General features: G+C 47.7%; 1 protein-coding gene and 1 pseudogene across 1 annotated transcript in view; one reads left to right on the top strand and one right to left on the bottom strand.

The window, feature by feature from the left end:
• Window positions 1-9,622: 9,622 nt before the first annotated feature.
• On the bottom strand, window positions 9,623-10,467 carry LOC127678887 (40S ribosomal protein S2-like; annotated as a pseudogene).
• A 7,979-nt stretch (window positions 10,468-18,446) lies between these two features.
• The window catches only part of Kndc1 (kinase non-catalytic C-lobe domain containing 1), a 47,353-nt gene continuing 38,101 nt past the window's right edge, over window positions 18,447-27,698 (top strand). Inside the window, exons 1-3 of the mRNA XM_052174207.1 lie at window positions 18,447-18,548; window positions 24,233-24,431; window positions 25,023-25,081. Coding sequence (XP_052030167.1) covers window positions 18,447-18,548; window positions 24,233-24,431; window positions 25,023-25,081 — 360 coding nt within the window. The remainder of the gene's footprint in view (window positions 18,549-24,232; window positions 24,432-25,022; window positions 25,082-27,698) is intronic.

The following is a 27,698-nucleotide window of genomic DNA, read 5'->3' as shown; positions in this document are numbered from 1 at the left end:
CCTGGAGCTACCAGAAAGAAGCTGAGATGAGATCTACATCCAATCTGCTTGAAACAGGCAGGCAAGACTGAAACCTGGGAAGACAAGGAAGACTCTGGGCCTCCTCTTCAAAGGAAAGTCAGCTTAGAGGGTGCAATGAGGCTGTCAGGGCTGTGCATTAAGGCACAGCCTTGGCTGGAGACCTGTGGGTGGCTCCTTCTGCAGGAGCTGGGAGCCCTATGTATTTCTTAGTAGTTCCTGGCAAAGGTGTCCCTAAGGGTGGCTGTGCCAAGTCCTACCACCTATCTGCTGACTCTCAGTGTTTCTGGGTAGATGCTGCAAGCCTCAGCCTATAGTAGGCTCTGAGACCAGCAGATCCCTCTGCAAGAACCACAACCCTCAGGGCAGCCCCTGTCACATTTCATGGTGTTGTTAGAATGTGCTTTTGAGGCCAGTAGCCAGGGAAACACCTTCATTCTATGATTTACCATCCTCTAAAATGTTACCTCTTGCTATTACAACTGGGACCAAAGAGTGAAACCTGTAAAGCAAAGTGTTTGAAGTCCTATGACCACAATGGAGCCAAGCTCTGCATCTGCAACAGATTCTAGAGACAAAAGAAACAGGAGAAACACTGGACATGTGGCTTAGGCAGAGTGGGCCCAGTGGGGCTCCTGGGATAGAAGATAGAGAAACCAAGTGAGTAAATCGGTCTCTGGAACAAATGAGTGTCAGCTGGGTGCTTTGGTTAACCAAAAGGATAGGTAGAGCAGGAAGGTCCTGGGGTTCAGGCAGGAGAGAGAAGTCCCTGGGGTTACCCCTAGTAAAGGGTCAGTCACAATGAGTCAGTCAGGCTACCAGAGGATCAGCCAGAGAACCAGGCTTCATCACATGCCTCTTCAGATTGGCATCTGTGATCCCACACAGGAAGTTTAAATAGAGCTAGCACCCAATTAGGCAATTCCCACTACTCTGGGACTACTGTCCAGGCCTGCCGCATTCTTTCCATTCATCAAGGCACTGACAGGCATTGGATGTCCCAGGGGATCATCTGGGATGATGGGCCCCTGGTTGACTCCTCACCTACTACTCATATGGGTGCTTTGAGAAGTGAAGTTAAGTTCCTTTTAATCCCACACTGTATGATTTTGATTCTGCATAAATATCAATGCAATTTTGATACCACATTCCTGTCTCCATAACCCAAGCTGCAGCCATAGCCAGCTATGGCCCCTTCGAGGGGAACCCAGCAGTTGGGCCTGTACATCACTTCCCACGGCTGTTCCAACAAGACAGTGACTTGTAAGACAACTGATTCAGAGAAAAGGCTTGATTTGGCCTACAGTTTGGATGATCTAGTCCAGGACCAGGAGACCATGGCTTTGGGTCCATGGTGGGGGTACCAGACAATGACAAAAGACAGGTCGGGAAACATAGGGAAGAACAAGCAGTGTAGATCACACCAGGAAGGACCAGACACACACGATCCCTCTTAAAAGCCTGTCCAACGACTTAAAGGCTTCTCATCCCACAAAGACTCTTCCTAGAGGTGCAGAGCACACCCCCTCCCCAAGAGCGCTGCCTTGGGAAGCAAGCCTCTGACACACAGACTTCTAGGCATACCACAGCAAGGATACCACAGCAAGACATGCAGAAGGCAGGCCCTTCCCTGACAGCCAATGTCCTTGGCCTGCCCTGGGACCAAATCCACTTGCCTGGAGAGGGAGGTGGAAAGAGCTGACTCACCAGGGAGAGCCGGAGGAGTCCTCACGCCTGTGTCTTGGTTCAGAGAGGACTCCTGGCCCTGTCTCAGGAACATATCCCCATGTACCAAGACTCCCAGAAAGAGAGGCATTCTAGTGAACTGTTGTGCGGAAGTGTTCAGGGAGGCTGCTGACAGGGCAAGGAGAAATGGCCCGCCAGGGCAGGATGAGTATCACCGACAGAATTCACCTTTCAGGTACCCTGGGAGGGTGAGTCTCTTCACTAGTGTGTTCAGGAAAGCACTGAAGTACTATGGGGTAGGTAAGTGCTGTGTGACCTTTGTATTGTGGGAAACAGCAAGTGCAGCCGCGGCCTTGGGATGCTGATCCCCGGGGTCTCTGAATCAACATCATCTGCATCACCTTGATGAGGCTCAGTTTTTTTTCAGAACCTACTTTATTTAGGGTTCTTAAATACTTTAACCTCCCTTCTAATTCACTGGCCAGAGGTAGGGGGAGAAGAAGGGTAATTGGAAAAGTGCTGTGAACCTGCTAAAAAGTAGTTGCTTGGGGGCAGTTTCACTCTTTGTTGTCAGGATACCAACAGTCCAGGTCAAGAGCAAACACCAAACAGGAATTAGCAGCAGTAGTACGAACCAGCAGAAACAGCATGGTCAGCAGGGCAGTGGGGGCACACGCCTTTAGTCCCAGCACTTGAGAGGCAGAGATAGGCAGATTTCTGAATTCAAGGCCAGCCTAGCCTACAACGTGAGTTCCAGGACAGCAAGGGCTACACAGAGAAACCTTGTCTCGAAAAACTAAAATAAGAAAAGAAAAAAAAGAAAAAGAAAAGAAACCACAAGGTCCCCATGAGTTTGCGGAGGCGGCCAGAATCAGCTGGAATACCACGAGTTCTTTGGTGAGTTTCTCTCTAGGAGAAAACCAGCAAAGACCAGCAAAGATCAAAGAAGCACTGCACAGCAAGTATAAGAGCACCCTCTCATTGTTTGTAGGGTTCCATTTATATTCTTTCTAAACATCACACACTCTCTCAAGTGCCTGCTTTCAGCAAAATATCACATTCCCTCTCACAAGACAACTTTCAGAAAAACATCAAGTGACACAACTGAATTATTAACAAAACCAGAGTACTTGAGAGGCAGAGGTAGGTGGATTTCTGAGTTCATGGCCAGCCTGGTCTACAAGACAGCCAGGGCTACACAGAAAAACCCTATCTAGAAAGGGGGAAAAAAAACAGAAATTTTCATTTCGCCAAGAGGGACATCTCCTGATTTATACTGAATTTCACAGTCTGTGTCTTGAGAGTGGACCTGAGACAAAGACTATTTCAGGGAGCTGGTCCAGCACAGGAGGCAGATGAGGGAAAGGCTTCTAAACAAGAACATGGTACCATTACAGTTTGGGCGACTGAATTAGGCAAGGCCAGTGGTCTGCATCAGATGGTCTGTTAAAAATGTACCAAGTACCAGTTATTGCAGCCTGGGAGGGAAGACTGCAGTTAGAACTAACACAATGAGTGATTCTACTCTGAACACTCAAGGTGAGGAGAACGTGAGACATGTGCCTAGGGTCACCAGGATGCACTTCCTGTGTAGCACGTGCTAGGTACCAGGATTAGAAAAGGCTCAAGCCTAGCAGGTCAAAAGCAGCTCCAGCAAGGCTGATAAAAATCATGTTCTGTGGCAGGGGTGGCTTAGGGAGCTGAGCCATTTGGTGGTAATGAGCACAGGTACCCTCAATAATTCCCCTACACTGGGAAGAGATGTGGGATGCAGAAGATGAAGCCCTTTTGTGAGCAGGTGAAGCCAGCAAAGACAGGTGGCCAAACTTACCCGTCTTCTGCGCTCTTCGTTGCTTACCATCCTACATTCAGCCTTCTTGCACTCCGTACCCCTCCCTCTAAGAACATCGGCCCCACCCCCACTCACAGCTCCCCACAGAATCCCACCCCTCCAGGAAAACTGGGAGGAGGGGCTGCAAAGAGAGCCCTGCTCTGGGCTGCAAAGAACACTGGGAATCTGAGGATGAAGCTATAGCCCTTCTTATGGTGAGGCAGCCGACCTATCACGCTGCACAATCTGCTCACATTCAGTATCACGTATGTCACTCATCTCTATAAAAACTATCTGGTCCACGGCATCAGGAAGCAGGGGACGGAGGGGAGTGAGCAGAGGGCCACACTCCGGCCCAGACATCAACCTTCAAAGACTCCCTGAGATACTGGGAGTCACCTGGGACGATGGGCATTTCTTGACAGAATGATCACCATGGAAACAGAATCAAGACCAAGAGTACTTTTTGAGACCTGGGCCTCCAGCATGCTCAGGGTTCCCTGGTCTCACAGCGACACCTAAGCTTCTAGGTCTACTGAACCCATTCCTTTCATTCCTGACAGGCTGCTCACCATGAATGTCCTCAGATACAGCATCTCCTGCCCCGCATAGCAGGGACATCCACAGACACACAGACACATGGGGTGAGAGACAGAAAGGTCATAATGCCACAAAAATTTCTAGGATCTGACATAAACCTGACCACCTGAATACTAACTGTTATTCACCTCTCCTGGGAGAGCCTGGGAGACTGTCTAGACCCCATGTGCTCACCCCAGTTCTGGAAAGAAAGGAGTTAGAGGTGGGTACTGATAAAAGTCCAGGCTTCCCCCAAGGACACTATACAGGAAACAGTCCACTCTAGAGTGAGCCCAGCTTCTCCTGGAAAGAAAGATGGTGTATCAGAATTTTCACATGTACACATCTCCTGTAGGGAGCCCATGACTACCTAATCACAAATTTCTCCCCAGAAGGCCAGGGACACACACACACACACACACACACACAGAGAGAGAGAGAGAGAGAGAGAGAGAGAGAGAGAGAGAGAGAGAGAGAGAGAGAAACACACACACACACAAAAGGCTACAGAGTCAGAGAATGACTCTAACCCCAACTTGCAGGCACCATGGGCTAGTTGCCAGGGTATGTCTTTCTGGCAAAAAGAATCAACTGAGACACAGGCCTCAGGAGGAGATGGTACATCTCTGTGCCTCTGGTCAGCTGGAACAAGGACCTATTGTCCCTTCTGGTTGTCTTCAAGCCTGATCCGGGAGCTATCCACAGTGACATCTGGGGATATCTACAGAGGACAATGTCATCTTGAGTTCCATGGCATTCCAGAGTAGGTTCTGGCCTCTCCAGTGCTCAGTGGAAGCACTGGGCTGGAGGCCCAGGATAGGTCAGGGGCAGCACCAAGACCAGTAAGCATTAGTAGGCCAGGGTAAACATAGTCATAATTAAAATGTGTATTTAATTAAAGTGGAGAAATGTGGCAGCTGAAGCCAGAAATAGTTGTACTTATACCTTTTTTAAAGATTTTTATTTATTTATTTATTATATGTAAGTACACTGTAGCTGTCTCCAGACACACCAGAAGAGGGCATCAGATATCATTACAGATGGTGGTTGGGGGATTTGAACTCAGGACTTCTAGAAGAGCAGCCAGTGCTCTTTACCACTGAGCCATCTCTCCAGCCTCCTTAGTTATACCTTTATCAATATCTACATACCCTGTTGTCTTACTCAGTGTTTTATTGCTGTGATTGCTGTGACAAGAGACCATGATCAAGTCAACTCTTATAAAAGAACACTTTAATTGGAGTTTATTACACTTTCAAAGGTTTAGTCCATTAACATCATGACAGGAAGCATGGTGGTGTGCAGACAGGTCTGGTGCTGGAGAAGCAGCTGAGAGTTCTACCTATGAATCCACAGGTAGCACTGTGGCCGGAGACACTGGGCCTGGCTTGGGCTCTTGGAACCTCAAAGCCCACCCCCAACCCCAGTGACACACTCCTTCCAATAAGGTCACAGCTACTCCAACAAGGCCACACCCACTCATCCCTCTCAAGTGGTGCCACTGTCTGAAAACTAAGCATTCGAATATGTGAGCGTATAGGGGCCATTTTCATTCAGGCCACCACAGCCATTAATAAGGAATGAAAACAGAAGGGTGTAGAAGGATTACAGATAAAATAAAATGATACTGGAGAAATGGTTCAATGGTTAAGACACTTGCTGCTGTTCCAGAGGACCCAGGCTCAATTCCCAACACCCATATGAGAGCTCATAACTATGTAACTCCAGTTCCAGAGGACCTGACACCCTCTTCTGACCTCCATGGGCACCAGATACATAGTCTGTATACATACATACATATGGACAAAATACTCATACACATTTAAAAATACTTTTTAAAAAGTGACAAAGCTTACCTATAAAACAGATGTTTTATTAATTAATTAAAATGTAGTATTAATATTAAAGTATACTATTAATACTATAATAATTAATAATATAAAGTATAACACTAAAATTAATAATAATATAAAGTATAATACTAAAAAGCGGTTCTTCAAATTCATGAAAAACATATTTCATAGAGATAAAGAATCATTTTAATAGGAAAATATTACAATTGAAAACTGTACATTTATAACAAATGTATCATGGTAGACTCAAAGTAGGAACTTATTTGATTCAATCACCGTGAATGGTCTGTACTCCCTTTTGGGCACTAAAAGACACACGGATTGACCATGCATGGTGGTGTATGTTTGCAATCCCAGCACTTGAGAGAATAAGAAAATTGCCAGTTTGGATCAAGTCTAGACTTTATAGATGAATCTTGTCTCACAAAAGATAAGACAGAAAGATGGGGCTGGAGAGGTGGCCCATGGGTGAAGAGCACTGGCTCCTCTTGCAGAGGACCTGGGTTCTGTTCCCGGCACCCACATGATGGCTCACAGCTGTCTGTCACTCCAGCTCTAGATCTGACTGACACCTTCTGACTTCCTTGGCACTAGGCACACAAATGGTACACAGACATACATGCAGGCAAACAAACGCTGGTACATATAAAACTTTTAAAAATATTTTTAAAAAGAAAGAGGGAGGGAAGGGAGGAGAGAAGAGGGGAAAGCAGAGAGGGGTGGATTGGAGATGAGAGGAGAGGAAGAGAGAAGTAAAGTCAGTATATAGAAACTCTAATATACTGTGATCAGTTCAGTCTGAACACCTGACACATGCTACATGGGAAGAGCATATTTTGAGCTATAAAGAAAATTTCACATATTCCCTGATTCTCACTCTCCCTCTGGCTTTTATTCTCTTATATACCTGCATACACAGGGTTCACATAAAATTGGGGACCCATACATACCCAGAAAAACAAAGTAAGCTATTTTTTAATTTTAGAGCATTTCTTAAAAATAGGGTCTTATATGTCTCAGCCTGTCACTGAAGTCACCATGTAGCCAACACTGTCCTTGATCAGTGGAGGCTGGGGAGATGGTTTGTGAATTAAGAGCTCCTGATACCCTTGCCTGCAACTCCCATGTGCTTAGGTCCTAAGTGTGCCCAGCTTCAAATAATCTCCTAACACACTGCATTTAAGCCACACTGAAATAAACAGAAAACATATGTTTGGAAATTTTGAAACATTCTTTGAAAGAATCACAATGACGATGTAATGCATCAAAACTTATCACAGTAAAACTGTACTACATGGGCTGGAGAGATGGCTCAGCGGTTAAGAGCACCTATTGCTCTTCTGAAGGTCCCAAGTTCAAATCCCAGCAGCCACATAACCATTCATAAAGAGATCTGATGCCCTCTCTTCTGGTGTGTCTGAAGGCAGCTACAGTGTATGTACATATAATAATAAATAAATCTTTAAAAAACAAAAAACAAAAACAAAACCTGTGTTACATGCAGTTTTACCATGATGAAGTTTTACAACTATGAAGAAGGAAGGAAGAGGGAAGAGGGAAAGATTCTGCAAATGTGTAAGTTATGCACCCACATCAAAAATTTATAAAAATAGGGACTAGAGTCAGAGGATCTGGGTTTGGATCCCAATCTGGGTACCATGCCTACAACTGTAACTCCATTTAATGAAATTCAATGTCTATTTATGATTTTAAAATCATTAGTGGGGGTTCTGGAAAAACTCAGTGTAGCAGTATAAGGCAAAACCAGAACAGAGAAGTGGGAAGGAGTGGGTGGGAGAACAGAGGGAGGGAAAGGGGGTTTATGTGACTTTCAGGGAGTGGGGGGCCAGAAAAGGGGAAATCATTTGAAATGTAAATAAAAAATATATCAAATAAAAAAACTATAAAAAAATATGAAAAAAATCATTAGTGGGGGCTGGAGAGATGGTTCACAAATTAAGATCACTGGTTATTCTTCCAGAGGACCCATGCTCAATTCCCAACACCCAAATGGCAGCTCATGACTGTCTAACCCCAATTCTAGAGTATCTGAACCTTTTTCTCTGTAAGCTACAGGCATGCATGTGATACATTGAGATACATGCAGGCAAAACACCCATACATGTAAATAAAAATAAATATGCCTAATAAAAATGCATTAGGCAAATCAGTGATAGACAGGAACTTTAACAGTTGAATGGAGTTACAAAAACCCATGATAAAGTTATACTTGTGTCCAAGGGTTCTGACACACAATTTTGTCTTCCATGGGCACCTGTGGACACATGGTTCACAAACAACCAGGCATGCACATACACAGAAATAAAACTAAAATCCATTTTTTTAATTTTTAAAGAATTTGTGAAATAATAATTAACCAAAATTAGGAGAAATTAAATAATAAAGAAGCATGTGAAATATATATATGCTTATATATAACATATATAAATATGTTATAAAAATATGTTTTAAAATATTAATAAAACTTGGTTTTGGCACACTCCTTTAATCCCAGCATTCAGGAAAAAGAGGCAGGCAGATCTCTGAGAGTTTGTGGTCAACCTGGTCTACATAATGAGTTCCAGGATAGCCAGTGCTACTTAAGACTCTGTCTTGGAAAAAATAATAAATTAACTAGTTAATTAAAATAAGCATGGCAAATCTGATCAAGAAGGAAACATAAAGACGGGCGGTGGTGGCGCACACCTTTAATCCCAGCACTTGGAAGGCAGAGGCAGGCGGATTTCTGAGTTCAAGGCCAGCCTGGTCTACAGAGTGAGTTCCAGGACAGCCAGGGATACACAGAGAAACCCTGTCTTCAAAAAAACAAAAGAAGCAGGAGGAGGAGGGGTGAGAGGAGGAGGAGGACGAGGAGGAGGAGGAGGAAATATAAAGAAGGAGGAGGAGGAGGAGGAAGAGGAGGAGGAGGAGGAGGAAACATAAGCTATAGATGCCTGGAGTCACAGGAGCCATCATTACAGATACTACAGATGAAAGAGAAGGGGCAGAGACACAGAGAATGCATACCGCCCATAGCCAGACACCAGCAAGCTTACACAGTGGAACGAAACAGAATAATTCCTAGGAAAGAATATAACAAAATTGTCTTAAGGGAATATAAAAACAGTTTGACAGTTTATAACTATTTAAGAAATGACTCCATGGTTTTAAACTTTCTCATTAAGAAAAATAGTGTCTTAGTCCAAGTGTCCAGATGGCTTCATCAAAAAATTCTATCCAACGATCAAAGATGGAAACAATATGAGTTTACAAGAACTTTTCCAAAGAACAGAAAAAGAAGGAATCCATCCAACCACTCATGAGTAAGCATAATCTTCTAATTAAATCTGATGGGACGTTATAAAAATATAAAATATAGGCCAGCAAAAACAAGTGCAAAAGCCTACACAAAATATTACTCAACCAAGCCCAGCAACACTGGGAAAGAAAACATACCCTAATCATATGAATTTATTCCAGAAATATAAAATTAAACAGTAACCATTTGTCAGTATAACCCTAAACATTAACAGGACAAGGGAGAAAACATAGTCATCTTAATAGGTATAAGACACACATTTGATGAAATTCAATGTCTATTTATGATTCTTTTAAACAAACTAATTCACTTTATTTTTCTTGTTTATTTACTACCTTATGTAGTAGCCACAGCTGGAGCCTGGGTCTTCTGAACAGAGACTCTGGTGTAGGTTTTCACAAGATGATCAGTGAATTTCTGATAAGGAGACTTGGTGACAGAAGTTGGGGGTTAGGTAATTAACTGTAGGTCTTAGAGATGGCATCAAAGGTGCTGGCAGTGCAGCCTCTGGCTGTAGAAGTCATTTATACCTGCCATCATCAGTAGCTTCTTGGGCACAGGAGCAGAGACGATGCCAGTGCCTCTGGGGGCAGGGATGAGACGCACCAGCACAGAGACACAGCGGCCTGTCACCTTGCATGGAACAATGTGGGACTTGCCAATCTTGTTCCCCCAGTAGCCTCTCCGCACAGGGACGATGGAGAGCTTGGCCAAAATGATGGCCCCTCAGATGTCAGTGGCTACTACCTTGAAGCACTCAACACCAAGACCAATGTGACCCCTGCAGTCCCCGATAGTGACAAAAGCCTTGAACCTGGTCCTCTGGCCAGCCCGAGTCTGCTTCTGCACTGGCATGATTTTCAGACCCTCATCCTTTAGGAATGCACCCAGGAAGAAGTCAATGATCTCAGACTCCTTAATGCTCAGGGAGAACAGGTAGATTGCATCCAAGGACTTGATCTTCTTGTCCTTAACCAGGCGGCCCAGCTTGGTGATGGGGGTCCACTCCTTGTCCTCAGCTTAACTTCCATGAGCCCTGCTGCCTGGACCTCGGCCACAGCCTCCACCACGACCACAGCCCCTAAGACCACTACTGAATCCTCCGCGGAAGCTGCCACAGCTTCCTAATCCTGGGCCCCAGGTCCTCCGGGTCCTCCCACTGCACCAGCATCATCCACCATTTGGTGTTTTCCCAAAAGAAGTATTTATAATTTTTTTAATGAATTAGTGGGGGCTGGAAAGATAGCTCTGGAATTAAGAGCACTGGCTGCTCTTTCAGAAGACTCAGGTTCAATTCCCAGAAACCATATAGCAGCTCATAACTGTCTCTAACTCCAGTTGAATCTGAAACCTTTTCTGACCTCTGTAAGCTCCAGGCATAAATGTGGTGCATAGAGACGCATGTGGGCAAAACACTCACACACATAAAATAAAAATAAATAAGCCATTTAAAAAATGGCAGATCAGTGATGGACAGAAACTTAAACAGCTGAATGGAGTTACAGAAACCCATAATAAAATCATACTCTCTGGCAGAATAGAAATTGTGTCTACTTTCGCTCTGGGAACTCAACAAAGACTGTTATTACCACTTGTCTTTGATTATTGCACATGAGGTCTCGGCAGGAACTGGAGAGAGACATGATGAGGACTACTTGTGAAGAACTCAAAAATTCCTAGTCTCTGATAATACAATTGCTTGTGTAAGAAATCAGGGCAATCTACAGATCAAAATTAATAAGCAGGCTTAGCAGTCAGGCATGGTAGGGCACACCTTTAGTCCCAGCATTGAGGAGGCAAATGCAATCAAATCTCCTGAGTTTGAGGCCAGCCTGATCTACAGAGCAAGTTCCAGGATGGTTGAGGCTACACAGAAAAATGCTGCCTCAAAAAAGAAGGAGGAGGAGGAGGAAGAAGAAGAGGAGGAGAAGAAGAGAAAAGAAAAGAAAAAAGAAAGCTGAGCAACATTGCTAAGTAGCCACAAAGTCAAAAATGTATTTGCTTCGAGAGGACAGCACAAAACAGATTTTTTTTTCTAGTACTGTGGATCAAACCCAGGACCTTGCATTTGTAAGGCACACACTTAAAGATGTTTTTACGAGGATTTAATTTGCAATTATGCCACAAAATATCAGACATGAGCAATAAAAATATAGTCAAAGATTAACAAATCCCTTCACAGGAATCAACAAAATGCAATCAAAAGGACGTAGTGAGAATGTGAACAGAGTCACGCGCATGTACCTAAGGCGAGAGACTAATAAAAATTTAGAGCAGTTGTGGCATCACATGGCTTTGATCCCAGCACTGAAAAGGGAGAGGCAGGTGGATCTCTATGAGTTCAAGGACAGCCTGATCTACATAGTGAGTTCCAGGACAGCCAAGGCTGCATAGTGAGATCCTGTCTAAACAGGAAAAAAATGTGTGTGGGGGGTTGGGGTGAGTCACACCTGCTGCACTGCACTAGACTGGCAGCCAGAGTTAGATCCCAGGAACCCACATAAAAGTGGAAGGAAAGGATTGACTCCACAGAGTTGTTGTGACTTCCACATTGGCAGAGCACGCAAGCCTGCACAGGCCGACACACACACACAGCACAACAAGGATATGTTTTTAGAAATTTGTAGGTAATCAGATACATTCCAATCCAATCAAATCCCTGGTTTCTAAAGCATGTAGCTAATTCTAAATATACAAGTATGGTCAAGGAATTTCTCGTTTTTGTTTTATGTACTGTATTTAAGGGTACCACTCGCGTGTAGTATCTGTAAAGGCCAGAAGAAGGCAGCATATTTGCCTGGAGCTTGAGTTCCAGGTGATTGTGCTGCCCAGTGTGGATGCTAGGAACTAAACCCAGGTTCTCTGCAAAGGTTCTCTTAACTGCTGAGCCATCTACCCAACCCAATGGCCAAGACATTCTTTGACGAAACGTAAGGAGAAAGGGTGGATTTTGTGTACAGAGATTTCTGCCATCTGGGGACAGGGCTTTGCTGTTTGACACAAAAATGCTGATGGAAATTAAGAGAAAGTGCAATAGATACAGAGCACTCACTTCATTCAACAAAGTCAAAATGGGAGATCGGATAGCAAAGAGCTATTCCCAATAAATTATGCCCAATCCATCGGACATTCTTTGGGGTAATTATGACATTTAACACATGCATATGCTGACCTGACAGTTTGTGAATGTAGGCTTGGCCAAATCAAGCGCACATGTGCAATGAGAAATAAACAAGATAGCTCTGAAATTTTTGTTCCTACACCCTCAAATCTAGAGGCCACCCAGCACCCTCAACTGACATGTTCATGTCACTAAATCCAATTCAGTGACTGTCATGAACGAGTCATCCCAACACTGAGAATGTGACTGACTGAGTGTCAAAAAGGTAACAGGAGAAAGGCCCCTCACCGACGTGTCCTCATTATCCACAGAAAGATCCAAGGATACACAAAGGAAAAATAAAATGGGCCAATGAAACTGCTGTGTGTGATGACTTCAGCTTATAGTGGGGGAAAATACATAGAGAGGCAGAAACACAGAGCACAGGTGTGTGCACCTGAGCGTGTCTGGGTGGGGGTGCAGCAGCGCCCTGGCCTTCTAGCCCCTGCTTTTCTACCAGTACTTGCTTGACACGGTCCTCACGGGGACCAAGACTTAAAGCTGACTGGTGTGAGACCACAACAGGTTCTTAGGAATGTCATCCTTCAGCTTGCTTCCGAGAGGAGAGGCTGAGCTGGACTGTCCTGTGTGTGTCATCATCTGTCCTGTGTGTGTCATCATTCGCATCACAGCCACATAGGCACAGGCTGCGCACAGAAGCCATAGACCCCTCATACTCACTGGTCTATGCTCACTGGAAACCAAAATGAGAGTGCAGAGGCAGCCAGCAGATTATGATAAGGTATCAATACAAACATCTTAGTTTGTACTGTACTAGAAACAAGACAGTAAGATCAAATTTTGGGGAAATAGTCGTGCAGATCCAAAGCTGCAGTATCTCCATGACACAGGGTAACAAGAGGATATTTGCAAGGAATCCTAGTAAAGATCCAGTATTGATAGTGTAGCAGAATCCAGAGCCTGGAACCAGACCAATAATTCATTGCAATGGACATTTGCAAGTAAAGATGTGTGGACAAAAGGGTATGTCATGGGGCACACTAATACACACTGCAGCTCCCATAATGAGATTCTTTTTAATTTTACTGGGGCGGGGGGAGGTTGCCAGGGTGGAGGTGGATCTGAAGGGATGGGAATATAAGTGCAATCAAGGTGCATGATGTGAAATTCACAAAGAATCAGTAGAAAGTTTTTTAAAGAGAGAGAAGAAAATAAAATCAGTAAGGGGCAAGGATGCCCCACATTAAAAAAAAAAAAAAAAAGGTTGGGAAAAGATCTTCACCAATCCTACATCAGATAGAGGGCTAATATCCAATATATATAAAGAACTCAAGAAGTTAGACTCCAGAAAACCAAACAAGCCTATTAAAAAATGGGGTACAGAGTTAAACAAAGAATTCTCACCTGAAGAACTTCGGATGGCGGTGAAGCATCTTAAAAAATGCTCAACTTCATTAGTCATTAGGGAAATGCAAATCAAAACAACACTAAGATTTCATCTTACACCAGTCAGAATGGCTAAGATTAAAAATTCAGGAGACAGCAGGTGTTGGAGAGGGTGTGGAGAAAGAGGAACACTCCTCCACTGCTGGTGGGGTTGCAAATTGGTACAACCACTCTGGAAATCAGTCTGGCGGTTCCTCCGAAAACTGGGCACCTCACTTCCAGAAGATCCTGCTATACCACTCCTGGGCATATACCCAGAGGATTCCCCACCATGTAATAAGGATACATGCTCTACTATGTTCATAGCAGCCCTATTTATAATTGCCAGATGCTGGAAAGAACCCAGGTATCCCTCAACAGAAGAGTGGATGCAAAAAACGTGGTATATCTACACAATGGAGTACTATTCAGCCATTAGAAACAACGAATTCATGAAATTCTTAGGCAAATGGATGGAGCTAGAGAACATCATACTAAGTGAGGTAACCCAGACTCAAAAGGTGAATCATGGTATGCACTCACTAATAAGTGGTTATTAACCTAGAAAACTGGAATACCCAAAACATAATCCACACATCAAATGAGATACAAGAAGAAAGGAGGAGCGGTCCCTGGTTCTGGAAAGACTCAGTGAAACAGTATTCGGCAAAACCAGAACGGGGAAGTGGGAAGGGGTGGGAGGGAGGACAGGGGAAGAGAAGGGGGCTTACGGGACTTTCGGGGAGTGGGGGGGGCTAGAAAAGGGGAAATCATTTGAAATGTAAATAAATTATATCGAATAAAAAAAATTAAAAAAAAAAAGGTAATAGACAAAACTAGATGCCAGCAATGAGCCTCAGGAAAAGATGCAGGCAGAGTTCTAAGTGGAGGAGACTGTGCTTGCAGAGCTCTTGAGTGACTGATAGCAGGTATGAGGGCTTCTTTGGAATTTAGATTCTTACATATGCTTGTAAGAATGACTAACAGTCTTGTTTCAGACTATCAATATTTACCCCACACCAGAGATTTATTCTTTGCATTTTTATTTAAAAACTTAAACATTGGCTTCAAAATGTACACGTGATTTGGCAGCTTGTCAAGATTCCTATCGGAAAAATGTGAGCCAAGCTTTGAAACTCCCAGTCCACCTGCTGACAAATGTAGCTGGCCGCGCTGAGTGCTGATCAGGGCCGTGAACCAAACATGCGGCCTTTCTGCGGTGGAGAGATGGGGTCATGGAGAGGAGACAAATCCTGATCATGTCTGAATATGACTAATATGGAGCAAGATCTCTGAAGAAAAGATCAAGGTCCCAGGTACCTGGTAGAGGGGATAGAACAGGAGAAGGAGGCACCTCCCAGGCAGGGAGACCAGCTCAGGACAATAACAGCAGCAGGCAGAGTTCTCTGTGCAGCAGGACAGTCTAGCAGGAAAGAGTGATGGGATGGATAAAGAATGAGTAGGCCAGCCAAAAAAGAGAAAGAAGAAGAAGAAATCAGCTGTCAGAAAAGCAGAGTGTGTCAAGTCATGGCTTGGACCAGGCACCCGCTGGTCCACTCACCACCTTTCCAGAGTTCTGACTGCCTGGGATAAGCCTTAGGAGGAAAAAGCCAAGCCTATGTTGGGCACACTACGTGTGCAGCGAGGGGAAGCCATTCCCACGATCTAGTCCTGGATCCAGAGGCTCCTCGGACATCGAGGTAGCATCTGTGCTGCTCCTCGGCTGATAATGTGGAGTGCCCGATCTAAGCTTGCTGTGCCCCCCAGGTTCATCCTCTCACATTGCCTTAGTCAGCATCTACAGAGTGCCAAGCACGGAGAGCTGGGACCAATGCCACACCGTTCCCTTGCAGGGAAGCTCCCTATAAACGAACACACGTGGGCAGATGTTCAGTGAGACTAACGAGATGTCTAGCTGTGAAGGGCCAAACTTTTAGGTTGTCGGTAGTTTAAAGGGAGCCGGTAGGTCTGAACCTCCAATGTCCCCTCCCCATTCCTCACAGCCTTCATGCCCCAGCCCTGTGAAGGAGCCATGATGTTACCCAAGCTAGAAGGCAGGGGCCTGGTGAGCAGATTTGACTGTTGCAGCTACAGCTGAGTCCACTTCTATATTCAAACTTCACCCAAGTTGGATCCACATTTTTCCCTGAAGAAAATGGTGCATCATTAGAGCCAGAAATTGTATACTGTGGTCACTCCATAAGTTTTGGGTTGCCTGCCCCTTCCAGTCAATATTTGGTCTTTTCCTTAAACCCAGGGCTCAAGGGCATTTGTGGAGCCACCTGACAAAGTCCCGCCTCAGCCACCGCCAGGCTCCGGAGCGCTGTCTTTGTGGTCTTATCTACCAAGGTTCCTCAGAGAGCATGGATTCAGAAGAAAGGGAGAGCACAAGCTGAGGTACCCGAGTTGTGGGATGCACAGGCTCAGGGATCACGGATGGGAAGAGCGTGAACTAGAAGAAAGCACTAAGCTGCAGGGAGCACTGCCTGTGGAAAGAGCACAGGCTGGGAAGCATACGCTTAGGCAGCACAGATTTGGGGAGCACAGGCTCAGGGAGAACAGTCTGAGAACAACATAGGCTACAGGGGAGCGCAGACTTGGGAGCACATGTTGTAGGGAGCACAGACTGGAATGAGAGTATGGCTGGAGGAGCACAGGCTGAAGGCACCACAGACTCCAGAGGAGCATAGACTAAGGGAGCATAGGCTGGAGGGAGTAGATTGAAGAACAGGCTGGAGAGTGTACCGGCTGGGTGGAGGACAAGCTAGGGAGCACAGACCGGGTAGAGGACAGGCTGGAGAGTGCACCGGCTGGGTGGAGGACAAGCTAGGGAGCACAGACCGGGTAGAGGACAGGCTGGGGAGCACAGACCGGATGGAGGACAGGCTGGGAGAATACAGGCTGGATGGAGGACAGGCTGGGAGAATACAGGCTGGGTGGAGGACAGGCTGGGGAGCACAAGGTGGGAGTGTACAGGCTGGGGAGTGTTCAAGGTGGGTGAAGGACACTGGGGAGCACAGGCTGGGTGGAGGACAGGCTGGGGAGCACAGACCGGATGGAGGACAGGCTGGGAGAATACAGGCTGGATGGAGGACAGGCTGGGAGAATACAGGCTGGGTGGAGGACAGGCTGGGGAGCACAAGGTGGGAGTGTACAGGCTGGGGAGTGTACAAGCTGGGTGAAGGATACTGGGGAGCACAGGCTGGGTGGAGGACAAGCTGGGGAGCACAGACTGGGTGGAGGGCAGGCTGAAAGCATACAGGCTGGGAGGAGGACAGGTTAGGAGAGCACAGATCAGGGCAGCATGTGCTGGAAGAAAGGCTGACTGAGAAGCATCAAAGCTTGAGCAAAGGAAACTTCCTGGCCCCAAAGCAGAGGACTGAGACACAGGGCTCAGCCGCCTATCTAGAGTCCTGAGACAGGTTGCAGCTAAATCCCACGAGTCCAAACAGGGTCTGCTGGCCACATCTGCCCCCTTCTGACTCAAAACAGTGTTGGAGGAGTGAGTAGACCAGAGCAGCACACCTGTGAGATGTCTTTTCTTCAACTCAAGTTTCCAGCACCTTCCATTGCCTACCCTGGCCGCAAGCTCGTGAATGGGAGTAATTGAAAGCCTTAAGGGCAGACTGTTGAGAATTAGCATTCCTAACTGCATTGTATCCCTGTACTTTGCATGGCCAGTTACAAACCCAGCCTCCTTCACTCAAGGAGCACATAGCAGAGTGTCTACTATTATGTCTGATCAGGCTAGGCTCTGGAGATAGGGCCAGCAATGACAGGGGCCAATCTGACCTGCAGTGTGCTTCAGGAGCTGTGGTCCACAATTCTGCTCGCTAAGGTTGTAGAGACTGTCAGAAACAAAAGCACTAGCCTGTGGAAGAGGTCCTATGCCTGTCCGTTGCCAAGTTTAGGAGAGCCATCTAGTCCTTTGCTGTGCTAGGGGTTGAATGAACACCTGACTCCCTGCCCGTCACTGGACCCAGCCAAGGAAAAGACTCTAGGTGCTAAAGAACCCAATACCTGCCCCAGTCCATGGCTGCCACTGGAGGTGACTGCTGCAACACCGCCCCTGGGCTGGGTGGGGCGGAAACTGCGAAAGTCCTGAGACCCGGTGTGATCTAGAGGGGATCAGCCCTGGTACCCTTTCTGCGCCTAGGTGGGTGCAGACCCCCAGGGCAGCCGCTGCGCGGAGTGGCTCCGCCCCGAACTGTCACGGACAGCGCAGGCAGGCGCAGGGTGCACCCCGGAGGCTGACGTAGTTGAAGACATCTGCTGAGTCCAAAGTCGGCCCCGGCCCGCCAGTGACCACGGCCCTCAGGGAGCCAACCCCGGCCCCGCCCCAGGCGTCCCCGCGCCACCGTTTGGCGACACTGCGGCAGGCAGCGGGCGCGTTGCCATGGCGGCCGGGCGCGCGTAGCTGGCGGTGCCCAGCTCAGCCCGCTCAGCCCGGCAGGCTCAGAGGCGGCGGCCAGCTTGGACGGGGATCTGCCCAGGAAAAGACCCGCCAGAGAGGGGATCTGACACAGAGGAAACCTCCTGGAGAGGGGATCCCAGACCGGAGCTCTGTCCAGGGTCAGAGTTCCAACCTGCACGCAGGCCCTGCTGAGCGCCAAGATGCAGGCCATAGACCCAGCCTCCCGGGGCTTCTACGAGGAAGATGGCAAGGACCTGGACTTCTACGACTTCGAGCCTCTCCCCACCCTGCCGGAGGATGAGGTGAGCCTGTCCCAGAAGCCCACCTGCTCCTGAGAGGGGTGGGGAAAAGGAGTGGGTGGAACACAGCTCTCCTGCTGCATAGATTCTGGCCCTTCATAGTAGCAACTGCTAGGGGATCCTGTCCTCAGCCCCACCTGCCACAGAACAGCTGGAATGCTATAGAGGACAGCAATGGGACTGCCCTTGCAAAGTTGGCTACTAGAGAAATGGGCTCTTGGTTTTAATCCTTGAACAGAATGGGGGGGGGGGGGGACACGGAGATGGTGAAGATTCTGGCAGGTAGGGACAATAGGGACACACCTGAGCTCCACAGCTGGACAGGTGCTGAAGCAGATGAGCTTGGGAATGCCCAATGGGACCCCTTCCCAGCACCCTGCTCTGGAAAAAACGTCACTCCCCCAAGTCCCCTGAGAGCTTCTAGTACAGAAGTGGCTAAAGCTACACAGAGCCCCTCTTGGTTGGAGAAGCTAGGGACCCCGCCCCCAGACCCGCAAACGATGGTCATGCACAAACTCCATGCTTTGAAAACGCATGGCAAGCAGCCGGGGGGGGGGGGCAGGGGGGCGGGCGGCGGTATCTTGACCTCTCTCAAGAATACAGGATCTTTGGGGATATCCTTCCAAACCAGGCTCTGGAGTCCCTGTGAAGAGTCCGCCATTCTTCAGTCCCTTAAATACACTGTGCTAGAGAACCCCCCACCAGCCTTTGCAGCTAGCCTGGCCAGCAGAAAGTTGGCCAGAACCCTCCTGAAGCATAAGCCTGTGGCACCAGGCCCTGACTGCTCTTCCCTTCCTTTTCCCTAAAAAGAATAGGCTCTGAAAGAATAATAAAAAAAAAAACAAAAAAAACAAAAAAAACAAAAAAAAACATTGCTCCTGCCTGCCCCATCTCCAGGGCCCTCTGAGTAGCACTGGGGTTAGTGCTGCCCCCACCCCCACCCCCAAGTGGCCTGGATTTGGTGCAAATTTAAGGCTATGGAAAGGAGAGTCCAGGGAATAAATAAACCTTTGGACATCTCTCTGGCTTTGATGGGAAAGAAAGGATGCCCTCAGCACACGGCCTTCAGAACTGCTGGAGGACGGGATGTGTTCTAGGGTATCTGTGGGAGCCTGAGCTCTTGGTCGCCACGAGAAGCAGATCTGAGAACCTCTGTGCCCTTCTGTATCAGCCACTGAGCCTGGAGGGCTCACTCTGAGCCTGGCATTTGAGGCAGTGGGCACCACTACATCAATAGGACCTAAGCCTGCAGCTTGAAGCTGAGCCTTGTACCCAGAGTACCATCTGTCTACCATGCCCGGGAGACCTCCTGTATTAGAAATGTCCTCAGTTGCTCTGGCTTGGAGAGTTTTCACATACACGATGCATAAGATAGCTGACCTCCAACTGGTGAGTCCTTTGCGGGAAACGGAATTCCCCATTATAATGGCATTCAGCGGGACGTTCAGGTGAGTCTCTCACCTGAGCAAGAGTGTTATTTTTATACCTCTGAACAGGAGGTGTCTGGTGATAGAGCTCAGCTGTAGGATGCTTGTCTAGCATGCATGAGGCTTTGGATTCACAAGAAAACTAAACAGCAACAAAAACTTAGTCTCTAAAACAAGAGAAGAGCCTTGGGGTCCTGGCCCAGAGCCAACAGAATCCCGTGTCTAAGAACACAGCTGAGATTAGATTTTAGGCTTCCTGCAGTCAATTTGGTCCCCATGAAGGTTTTTAAAATTATGTTCACCAAGGTCACATGACTTGGTGCCTGGCACAGCCTTTTGCATCTGGCTGCATTTGAAAGCTGTCCGGAGTAGGGTGGCAAAGAGTTAGGCTGCCACCCACCTGGTTAATCCCATGGGGTAGGTGTGCCCCAGACAATGACAGCTCTTGTACGGAGGAGATAAGGCCAGATCCAGGATACAGACAGGGCATATAGGGCATCAGAATTCTCTCTACTACAACCAAAAAATAAAATCCTACAGAGCCTCCAGGGGGCCCTGAATATCTCTACCTCCTCATGGCTCAAAGAAAATCCAAATGGCTTGAGAACATGCTGTCTAATCCCTTGATAACTGGTAGATGGCTAAACAGGTTCGCTGAAGGCCTTACCATGACAACCAGAGATGAGACTGGATGTGATATGTGTGAGCAGGTCCTTCCTCTGTGGTAGCGGTGGAAAATGCCTGTTAGAAAACATCTTGGCATTTGCTTGTGATGATGAGACCGGCACCTGCTCCCAGTGATTTCTCCAGAGAATCAGGCCACATGAGCAGACCATGTGCCTATGGGAAAACTCACTAGAGGCTTAGAACTCATCATGAATAGATGAGCATTTCTCACTAGGTTGTGGAGACTGAAGCCATGCTGTGTCCCCTGGTCTCTTAGACCGTAACAGCAAGAAGACCCTGCATGCACAGTAGAGATACTCTGCCCAAGAATTATGCAAGGTGGACCTCTTGAAGATGGTGGCCTTTCCTGGATTCAGATGGAAAGTGCAGTCAGGGACAAAATAGTCAGACTAGATCTAGGTAGAGTCATAGCTGTTGGAAAGGCAGGCAGGTGCCAAATGGCTGTGGCTGAGGGTCCAACAGTGCTGATGATAAAACTGGACTTCAGGGATGCAGAGTAGCTCTGGTGTGGCGATGAAGATGGCACCATCGGGTGTCAGCAGAGTTCTCAGTGTTCCTAAGCCAATGGAAAGCCTCCCATAATCTCCTGGTGCTGGACAGGCCTTGGGGACTGGAAATGCACAGGGGCCACAGCAGAGATTCTCCCATTAGATAGGGGTTTTCCCATCATGCCCTGAAAGTCCATATAATATGTTTCAAAACAGACTCGGAGCAGAAGGCAGCCTGAAATCAGAAAGGAAGCCTGAGCCAGCGGGGTGGGCACTTGGGGGGCAGACACAGCCCACAGAGCACCTTGCAAGCTCTTGCATCCCTGATGGGATTTGGCTGCTCATGGACTGAGCCTGCCAACAAATGCTGCCAGCATCAGCTTGAGTTTTATGTTGGCAGGTCCTGTTATGATAAGCTGAAAAGTTAATTGGTTATAAATGCACTTGAAGTATGCACGATGACCCCTAGAGTCCCTAGAACCCATCTCCAAGTCTGTCTAAGGGAGGGGGAGCTCTCTAGTGCCCATAAACCCGAAGCAGGGCACTCGGCAGTAGCCAGATAAGGTCTTGCCCTCTGAAGCTCAGGGATCAGCTGAAGTGCCTCTCCCTGGAACATAGCCCCCAATCCCCAGGGTCTCATCCCTCCCAGCCAAGATCTTGCTGAATTTGTACCAGCACACTGCAAGCAGAGGGCTGATCTTCCTATCTGCCGGGAAATTACATAGGTAATCCCCACCCCACACCCTGAAGTACCACCCTGATAAGGATGGTTGAGGAGCAGGCTGGACTGTAAAGGAACTTCACACCCACCAGGGAGCTGAGCCTATATAGGGCAAATGGAGCCACAGAGTTGGCTGAAGATCAGGCCACGCTGGCAAGAGCCGTAGGAGACTGCAAGCCTGGAGCTCGCAATGTCTGGGTCTGCGCAAGAGCCTTAGTGTGCTTGGCGTGGGAACTCCATACAGACCCACATCTATAGGAATGAGACCTACTGCTCACGGGCATCACAGGGGATCATGTCTGGAGTGGCTCCTGGACCTGATACCTTGTGGAGCCAAAGTTAGACCTGTGACAGGCTGAACATATTTCACTGGGAACTGAGCTGTATGGCAGATAAACTGGGCTACCCTATCTCCAGACAGTCTCTTGGGGAAAGAAGCCAGTGAAGATACACAGGGTGGGCTCCTACTGGAATGGAGGAGGTAGAAAATGACAGCCGAATCTCTCCTGGTCTGTTATTCTTGTCCCTAGCCCATTAGCCAAAGCTTTCACACACACACACACACACACACACACACACACACCACCCCCTCCAGTGGCATAGATTTGGGCAAAAGGCAGTCTTTTCTCATGCCTGGCAAAACTGGAACAGCTGTAGGTCCTAAAAGCAGGTGGCTCCAGAGCTCAAAATTCAGGCCTCTGGGTCCCTCAGTACTCAACATGGGGGGGGGGGGGCCACTGGCAGGGGCTGCAGCTATGTAAACTGATTGTGACTTGAGATTGTCATGTGTGGAAGGGCTATTAATCCTGTCTTTGGAGAAGGCCATGGCTGGAAGCAATGACTCAGGGCCCACAGGTTCATCCCAGAATCATACACATAACCCTGGGCTCCTGCTTTTCCAAGTTATCTACCCCTACCACACATTGACACTGGGAGCTGCTGGTCTTCAGCTGCTCTGAGATCCGCCCGGGCTTCCCACTGTCAGGAGCATCTTCCTACCATACCTAAGTAGGAGGCAGTGATGTAGGCTGCAGGATGGCCAAGCAGCATGTCTGGCAGGGTTGCCTTCTGCTGGCGGCACATCCTGTCATGGCTGTGAGCAGGCAGGCCTGCTGGCCAGCATGAGCGGGAGCAGTGGGGTGCCGGCAGGCCTTGCTGAGGGACTAACTGACTCAGACTTGAGCGAGCTGACTTCATTTCTCTTACATGACACAGCCCGCAGGGTCTACAGGGTTGCATGCTACCTCACTTACATGTCTGTGTAGGTTTATATGTACATGTATGTACAGGCATGCTGTACACTGTGCAGGCACATTCCTGTGTGGAAATGTGAAGGGGTCATGGGCACGTGTGAATGCGTGTGTGCCTCTTTAGCCAGGGCCAGTGGGCATCATTGGGAGCTTGGGTTCTCCTGACTTCTAAGGAGTCCTTGGTACTATGAAGAAATCACAGGCTTGATCTATGGTTAGAAAAACAGCTTAACAAGTCAGGGGCTTCTGTCTCAGGAGTAGGAGGTCTGGGCAAGTGACCTTACCAAGCCCTACCTTGGACTTAAAGAATGAAATGACCTGTGAATGTGCAAGATCTAACACCTACACAGAACCTAAAGGCTCAGTCCAGCACTCAAGAAGCCTGCTTGATTCCTGCCTTTGGCTTGTCGCTTGCTTAGTTGTTTGTTTGGTTGGTTTAAGCACTCTGTCTTCTCGTCTGTGATCTGTGCTCGTGGGATGCCTTACAATGTCAGCTAGAGGCAAAGATCATTAAGGACTGTCATTTGCCTGTGTCCTGGGGCCACAAGGCATGCCTGGAGAAGCCTTCTTCAGCACCCTACTAATCCCAACAAGGGGTATCCACATCCTTTGCCCATACCAGCCGCCAGCCCCCAGTCCAATTCTCAAAGACACTCCCTCCCACACCTGTAAGGAGGCAGTGCACAAAGCAGGAGATGTCAGGGCCCTGGGAGTCGCCAGGCAAGAGCCTCGCAGTCTCAGATATCTGATACGAATGAGTCCAAGTGTGTGTGAGAATGTGTGGGCGGGTTCGGCTGTGCTTGTGAAATGTAGGTGTGTAGAGCAGTATGCGTTATTAGATGGGAGCATCTTTTACTAAGTGCGAGTATGTGTATGTGGAGACAAGTATGTGTGAATGTCTGGGACTGTTCTGAGCAGCACACTGGTGGCTTCACCAAATGCTCCATGGTTGTGACATTCAAGGAACAGCAGGATGACTCTGTGTAAAAAAGGGCCTGGCCTAAGGCCCTTTTCCCTATGGTGAGTGACGTGCCTGTTTCGCTGGTGCGGTATTCTCCGGATGGTCTTTCCTGGGGCAGCCCTCTGTGGGCTCACACCAAGCCTGTCTTGGCAGGAAAATGTGTCTCTGGCTGATATCCTCTCCCTGCGGGACCGAGGCCTCAGTGAGCAGGAGGCCTGGGCTGTGTGCCTAGAGTGCAGCCTGTCCATGAGGAGTGTGGCCCATGCAGCCATCTTCCAGACTCTGTGCATCACGCCTGACACCTTGGCTTTCAACACCAGTGGAAACGTGTGCTTCATGGAGCAGCTCAGTGGTGAGGGAACGGGGAACGCGGTGGGGATGGGGGTACCCGTGCAGCACAGAGGGAGAAGGGCAGGCTGGATGTTGAGCTTGGGTGGCCCCTGTAAGGTGCAGCATCCGAAGACTGCCACACACTCCCTCGGAGAGCCAGAGAAGTGCCCAGCCATAATTCTGAGCTCTATTCAGACCTTCCTCATAAGAGGATGCCTGGATCCCTGTCTCCACTAAGCTGGCACTCCTTGCCTGCAGGAAGTAGGACCTGAAGGTTAGACTTGTCTGGCTTGTTAGGCTAAGTGACTATTAGGTCCCATCCAGGGAAAGGTCGGGTTTCTCAAGTTAGGGGGCCAGGGTAACTTCTTCAAGAATCCAAATAAACTCCTTTTCCCTTTCCGCTTTGGAACTCTTATGGCTCAAGTATGGTGTGTCATTCATTGCCTCGGATGCTTCCAGCCTTCCTTAGAGGACTCAGTCTGAGCAAAGGGCAGAGGCTCCTGGGGATCAATCTGCCTCCTGTCCCAGTTGGCTCCCAGGGTCTGAGCTCTGGTAGGTGGGGATATTCTTTGCCAAAGCCAAGATCAGAATGCCTTCTCTTTCCTTCTCCAAGATGACCCCGAGGGTGCCTTTGTACCCCCAGAGTTTGACCTGACAGGAAACACCTTTGAGGTAAGTACCAGCGAGTGATGACTCGCCAAGCCTTGCCCCTTCCTCTATGGGGTTACCTTTGTTACCATGGTCTTATGGTCTCAGTATAGTAGGCTGTCCCCAAAATGGGGTGGGGTAAAGGCTGTCCCCAGTAGGGGCTGCCTTTGAGGGCCCCACCTTCATCCTTGGTGTCTACTGGAAGACATTTGGGTGTTTGGAAGCAGTGGCCTTAGACATATCTGTTAGGGTTGGTGCTGAGTTCACTTACTGCAAAGTCAAATCAGATGGCATCTCAGCCTCACCAGTGACTTGTGGAAGGAACCAGCAAAAGCTATGCATGATCACCACCCTTAAGAAACACCTCTGAGGACTGGAGAGATGGCTCAGTGGTTAAAAGCATCTGCTGCTCTTGGAGAACACTCAAGTTGGTTCCCAGCACCCACATAGTGGCTCAAACCATCTTTAACTCCAGTTTCAAGGGGTCCAATACCTGCTGGCGTCCGCTGATTAAGAGTTTCTCTGTTTTTGTTTTTGTTTTGTTTGAAATGGGGTCTGACTGCATTGCCCAGGTGTCTTAGTTTAGGGTCACTATTGCTATGATGAAACACCATAACCAAAGCAAGGATTTATTTGACTTACACTTCCACATCACAGTCCATCACTGGAGGAAGTCAGGACAGGAATGAATCTGGGGGCAGGAGCAGAAGCAGAGGCCATGGAGGGTGCTTCTTATTGGCTTGCTCTTTATGACTTCCTTAGCCTGGTTCCTTATAGAACCCAGACACACTCTCCCAAGGATGGCACCTCCCATGATGGCCTGGGCCCTCCCCCACCAATCACTAAGAATCTGCCAACAGCCAGATCTTTTGTTTGTTTGTATGTTTGTTTTTGTTTTGTTTTTTTTCAAGACAGTGTTTCTCTGTGTAGCCCTGACTGTCCTGGAACTCACTTTGTAGACCAGACTGGCCTCAAACTCAGAAATCCACCTGCCTCTGCCTCCCAAGTGCTGGGATTAAAGGCATGTGCCACCACTGCCCGGCTCAACAGCCAGATCTTATGGAAGCATTTTGTCAATTGGGGTCCCCTCTTTTCAGATAATTCCAGCTTGTGTCAGGTTCAGTGACATTCTCTCTAGTCTTCACATGGAGCCCATCAGAGAAGTTGGTTCCTTAGCATCACTAAACTGTGGTTGACAAACCAAAGTTGCACATTTTCAGTGTACACGATGATGTTCCAATACACGCTGATGCTATAATGACTTCAATATTCACTGATGCTTAATGTGGCATTTGATTTTATTTCACCTAGTATGAGTTAGAACTTGATCTTTTTCTGTGGCCAGATGGCCATTACCCAGCTCAGTTTATTGGCTAGTTGTCCTGCACATACCACAACCATCCATTAAGATCCAGGCAAAAGCTATTGGCTTCCAGATGTCCATCCCACTCTGGTCCATGGTCACTCACTCACCTTTGAGCTCCAACCCTGTTCTCTTAACCTACCCACTTCCTGGCAAGTGCTGTGACCTGATGGATAGCTTGCCTGCAGGGGCACTGACTTGCCAGCCTCTTCCCTGTAGCATGTGTAAAATCTGGTTACTGTGCTCCATCAAAGCTCTATCAGCATGGAGACTAGAACGGCCTACATCATGAATCAGTCTGGGTAGAATTCATGTTATGCTCTTCATCTCCAAGACATCTTTTGCTTATTGACATTTGGTTCATCATCATCGTCCTCCTGCTCTTCTTTTTTTATCTTCTAGAAGCAGTATCTCAAGTTGGCCTCAAACTCAATGTGTAGCCAAACATGACCTTGGCTCCTGCCTCCACCTCCCGGATGTCAGGATGACAAGCATGCACCACTATGTCTGGTTTTTCCAGAGCTGGGGTGGGGGGGGTCTGTGTATACTGGACAAGCACCATAACTGTCTGTGACATCTGCTCAGCCCACTGTTACCTCTCTTGAAATCTAGGAATAGTTTAAAACCCTTACTGTCGAGGTCCTGGATATCTTTTATTATGTTTACTCCTAAGAACTTATCAGGTCAGGGATGGTGGCACGTGCCAACCTGATCTACATAGTGAGTTCCGGAATAACCAGAGGTAGATAGTGAGTGCTCCTGTCTCAAAAGAAAAGAAATCAGGGTCTGAGTCCATCCTAAAATTGATGGTTTGGTTATGGTTTTACTTTCAGCTTTTTGTTTCTTACTAACTTTATCCACTTTAACATCAAACCATCTTGCAGAATCTTGCTACTATTTCTGACAACTTAGAGGACCTTTTCTTTTTTTTTTCCTCTTTCACTGATCAAACCACCAACAGTGTTTCATACTGTCTCCTCCAGGGACAAAGCTTATTTCCGTTCCAAACCTCAGTGAGTGTAGACTCTAGTCAATGGTAGAAGTACAACCTGCCTGGAAGAACTGATTACCCTGACCTGACCACATGGGTGGCACCAGCCTTGGCCAGAAGAGTTCCTATCTTTTCTGAACTTATCAAGGTTTACCAGGAATACATATTTCATATTATGAACTATTTCTTCTGTTCTCTGGAAATGATCATGCAATTCCCTTCGCTGAGATGTTAATGTGTGCATTTTTATGTTCTACTGTTACCACCCTGCCCCACTTAGGAAAACC

The sequence above is a fragment of the Apodemus sylvaticus genome, chromosome 1 (assembly GCF_947179515.1).
Source record: "Apodemus sylvaticus chromosome 1, mApoSyl1.1, whole genome shotgun sequence".
NCBI classification, from domain to species: domain Eukaryota; kingdom Metazoa; phylum Chordata; class Mammalia; order Rodentia; family Muridae; genus Apodemus; species Apodemus sylvaticus.
The sequence above is the reverse complement of the archived record's forward strand: the minus strand, read 5'-3'. Positions and strand labels throughout refer to the sequence as shown.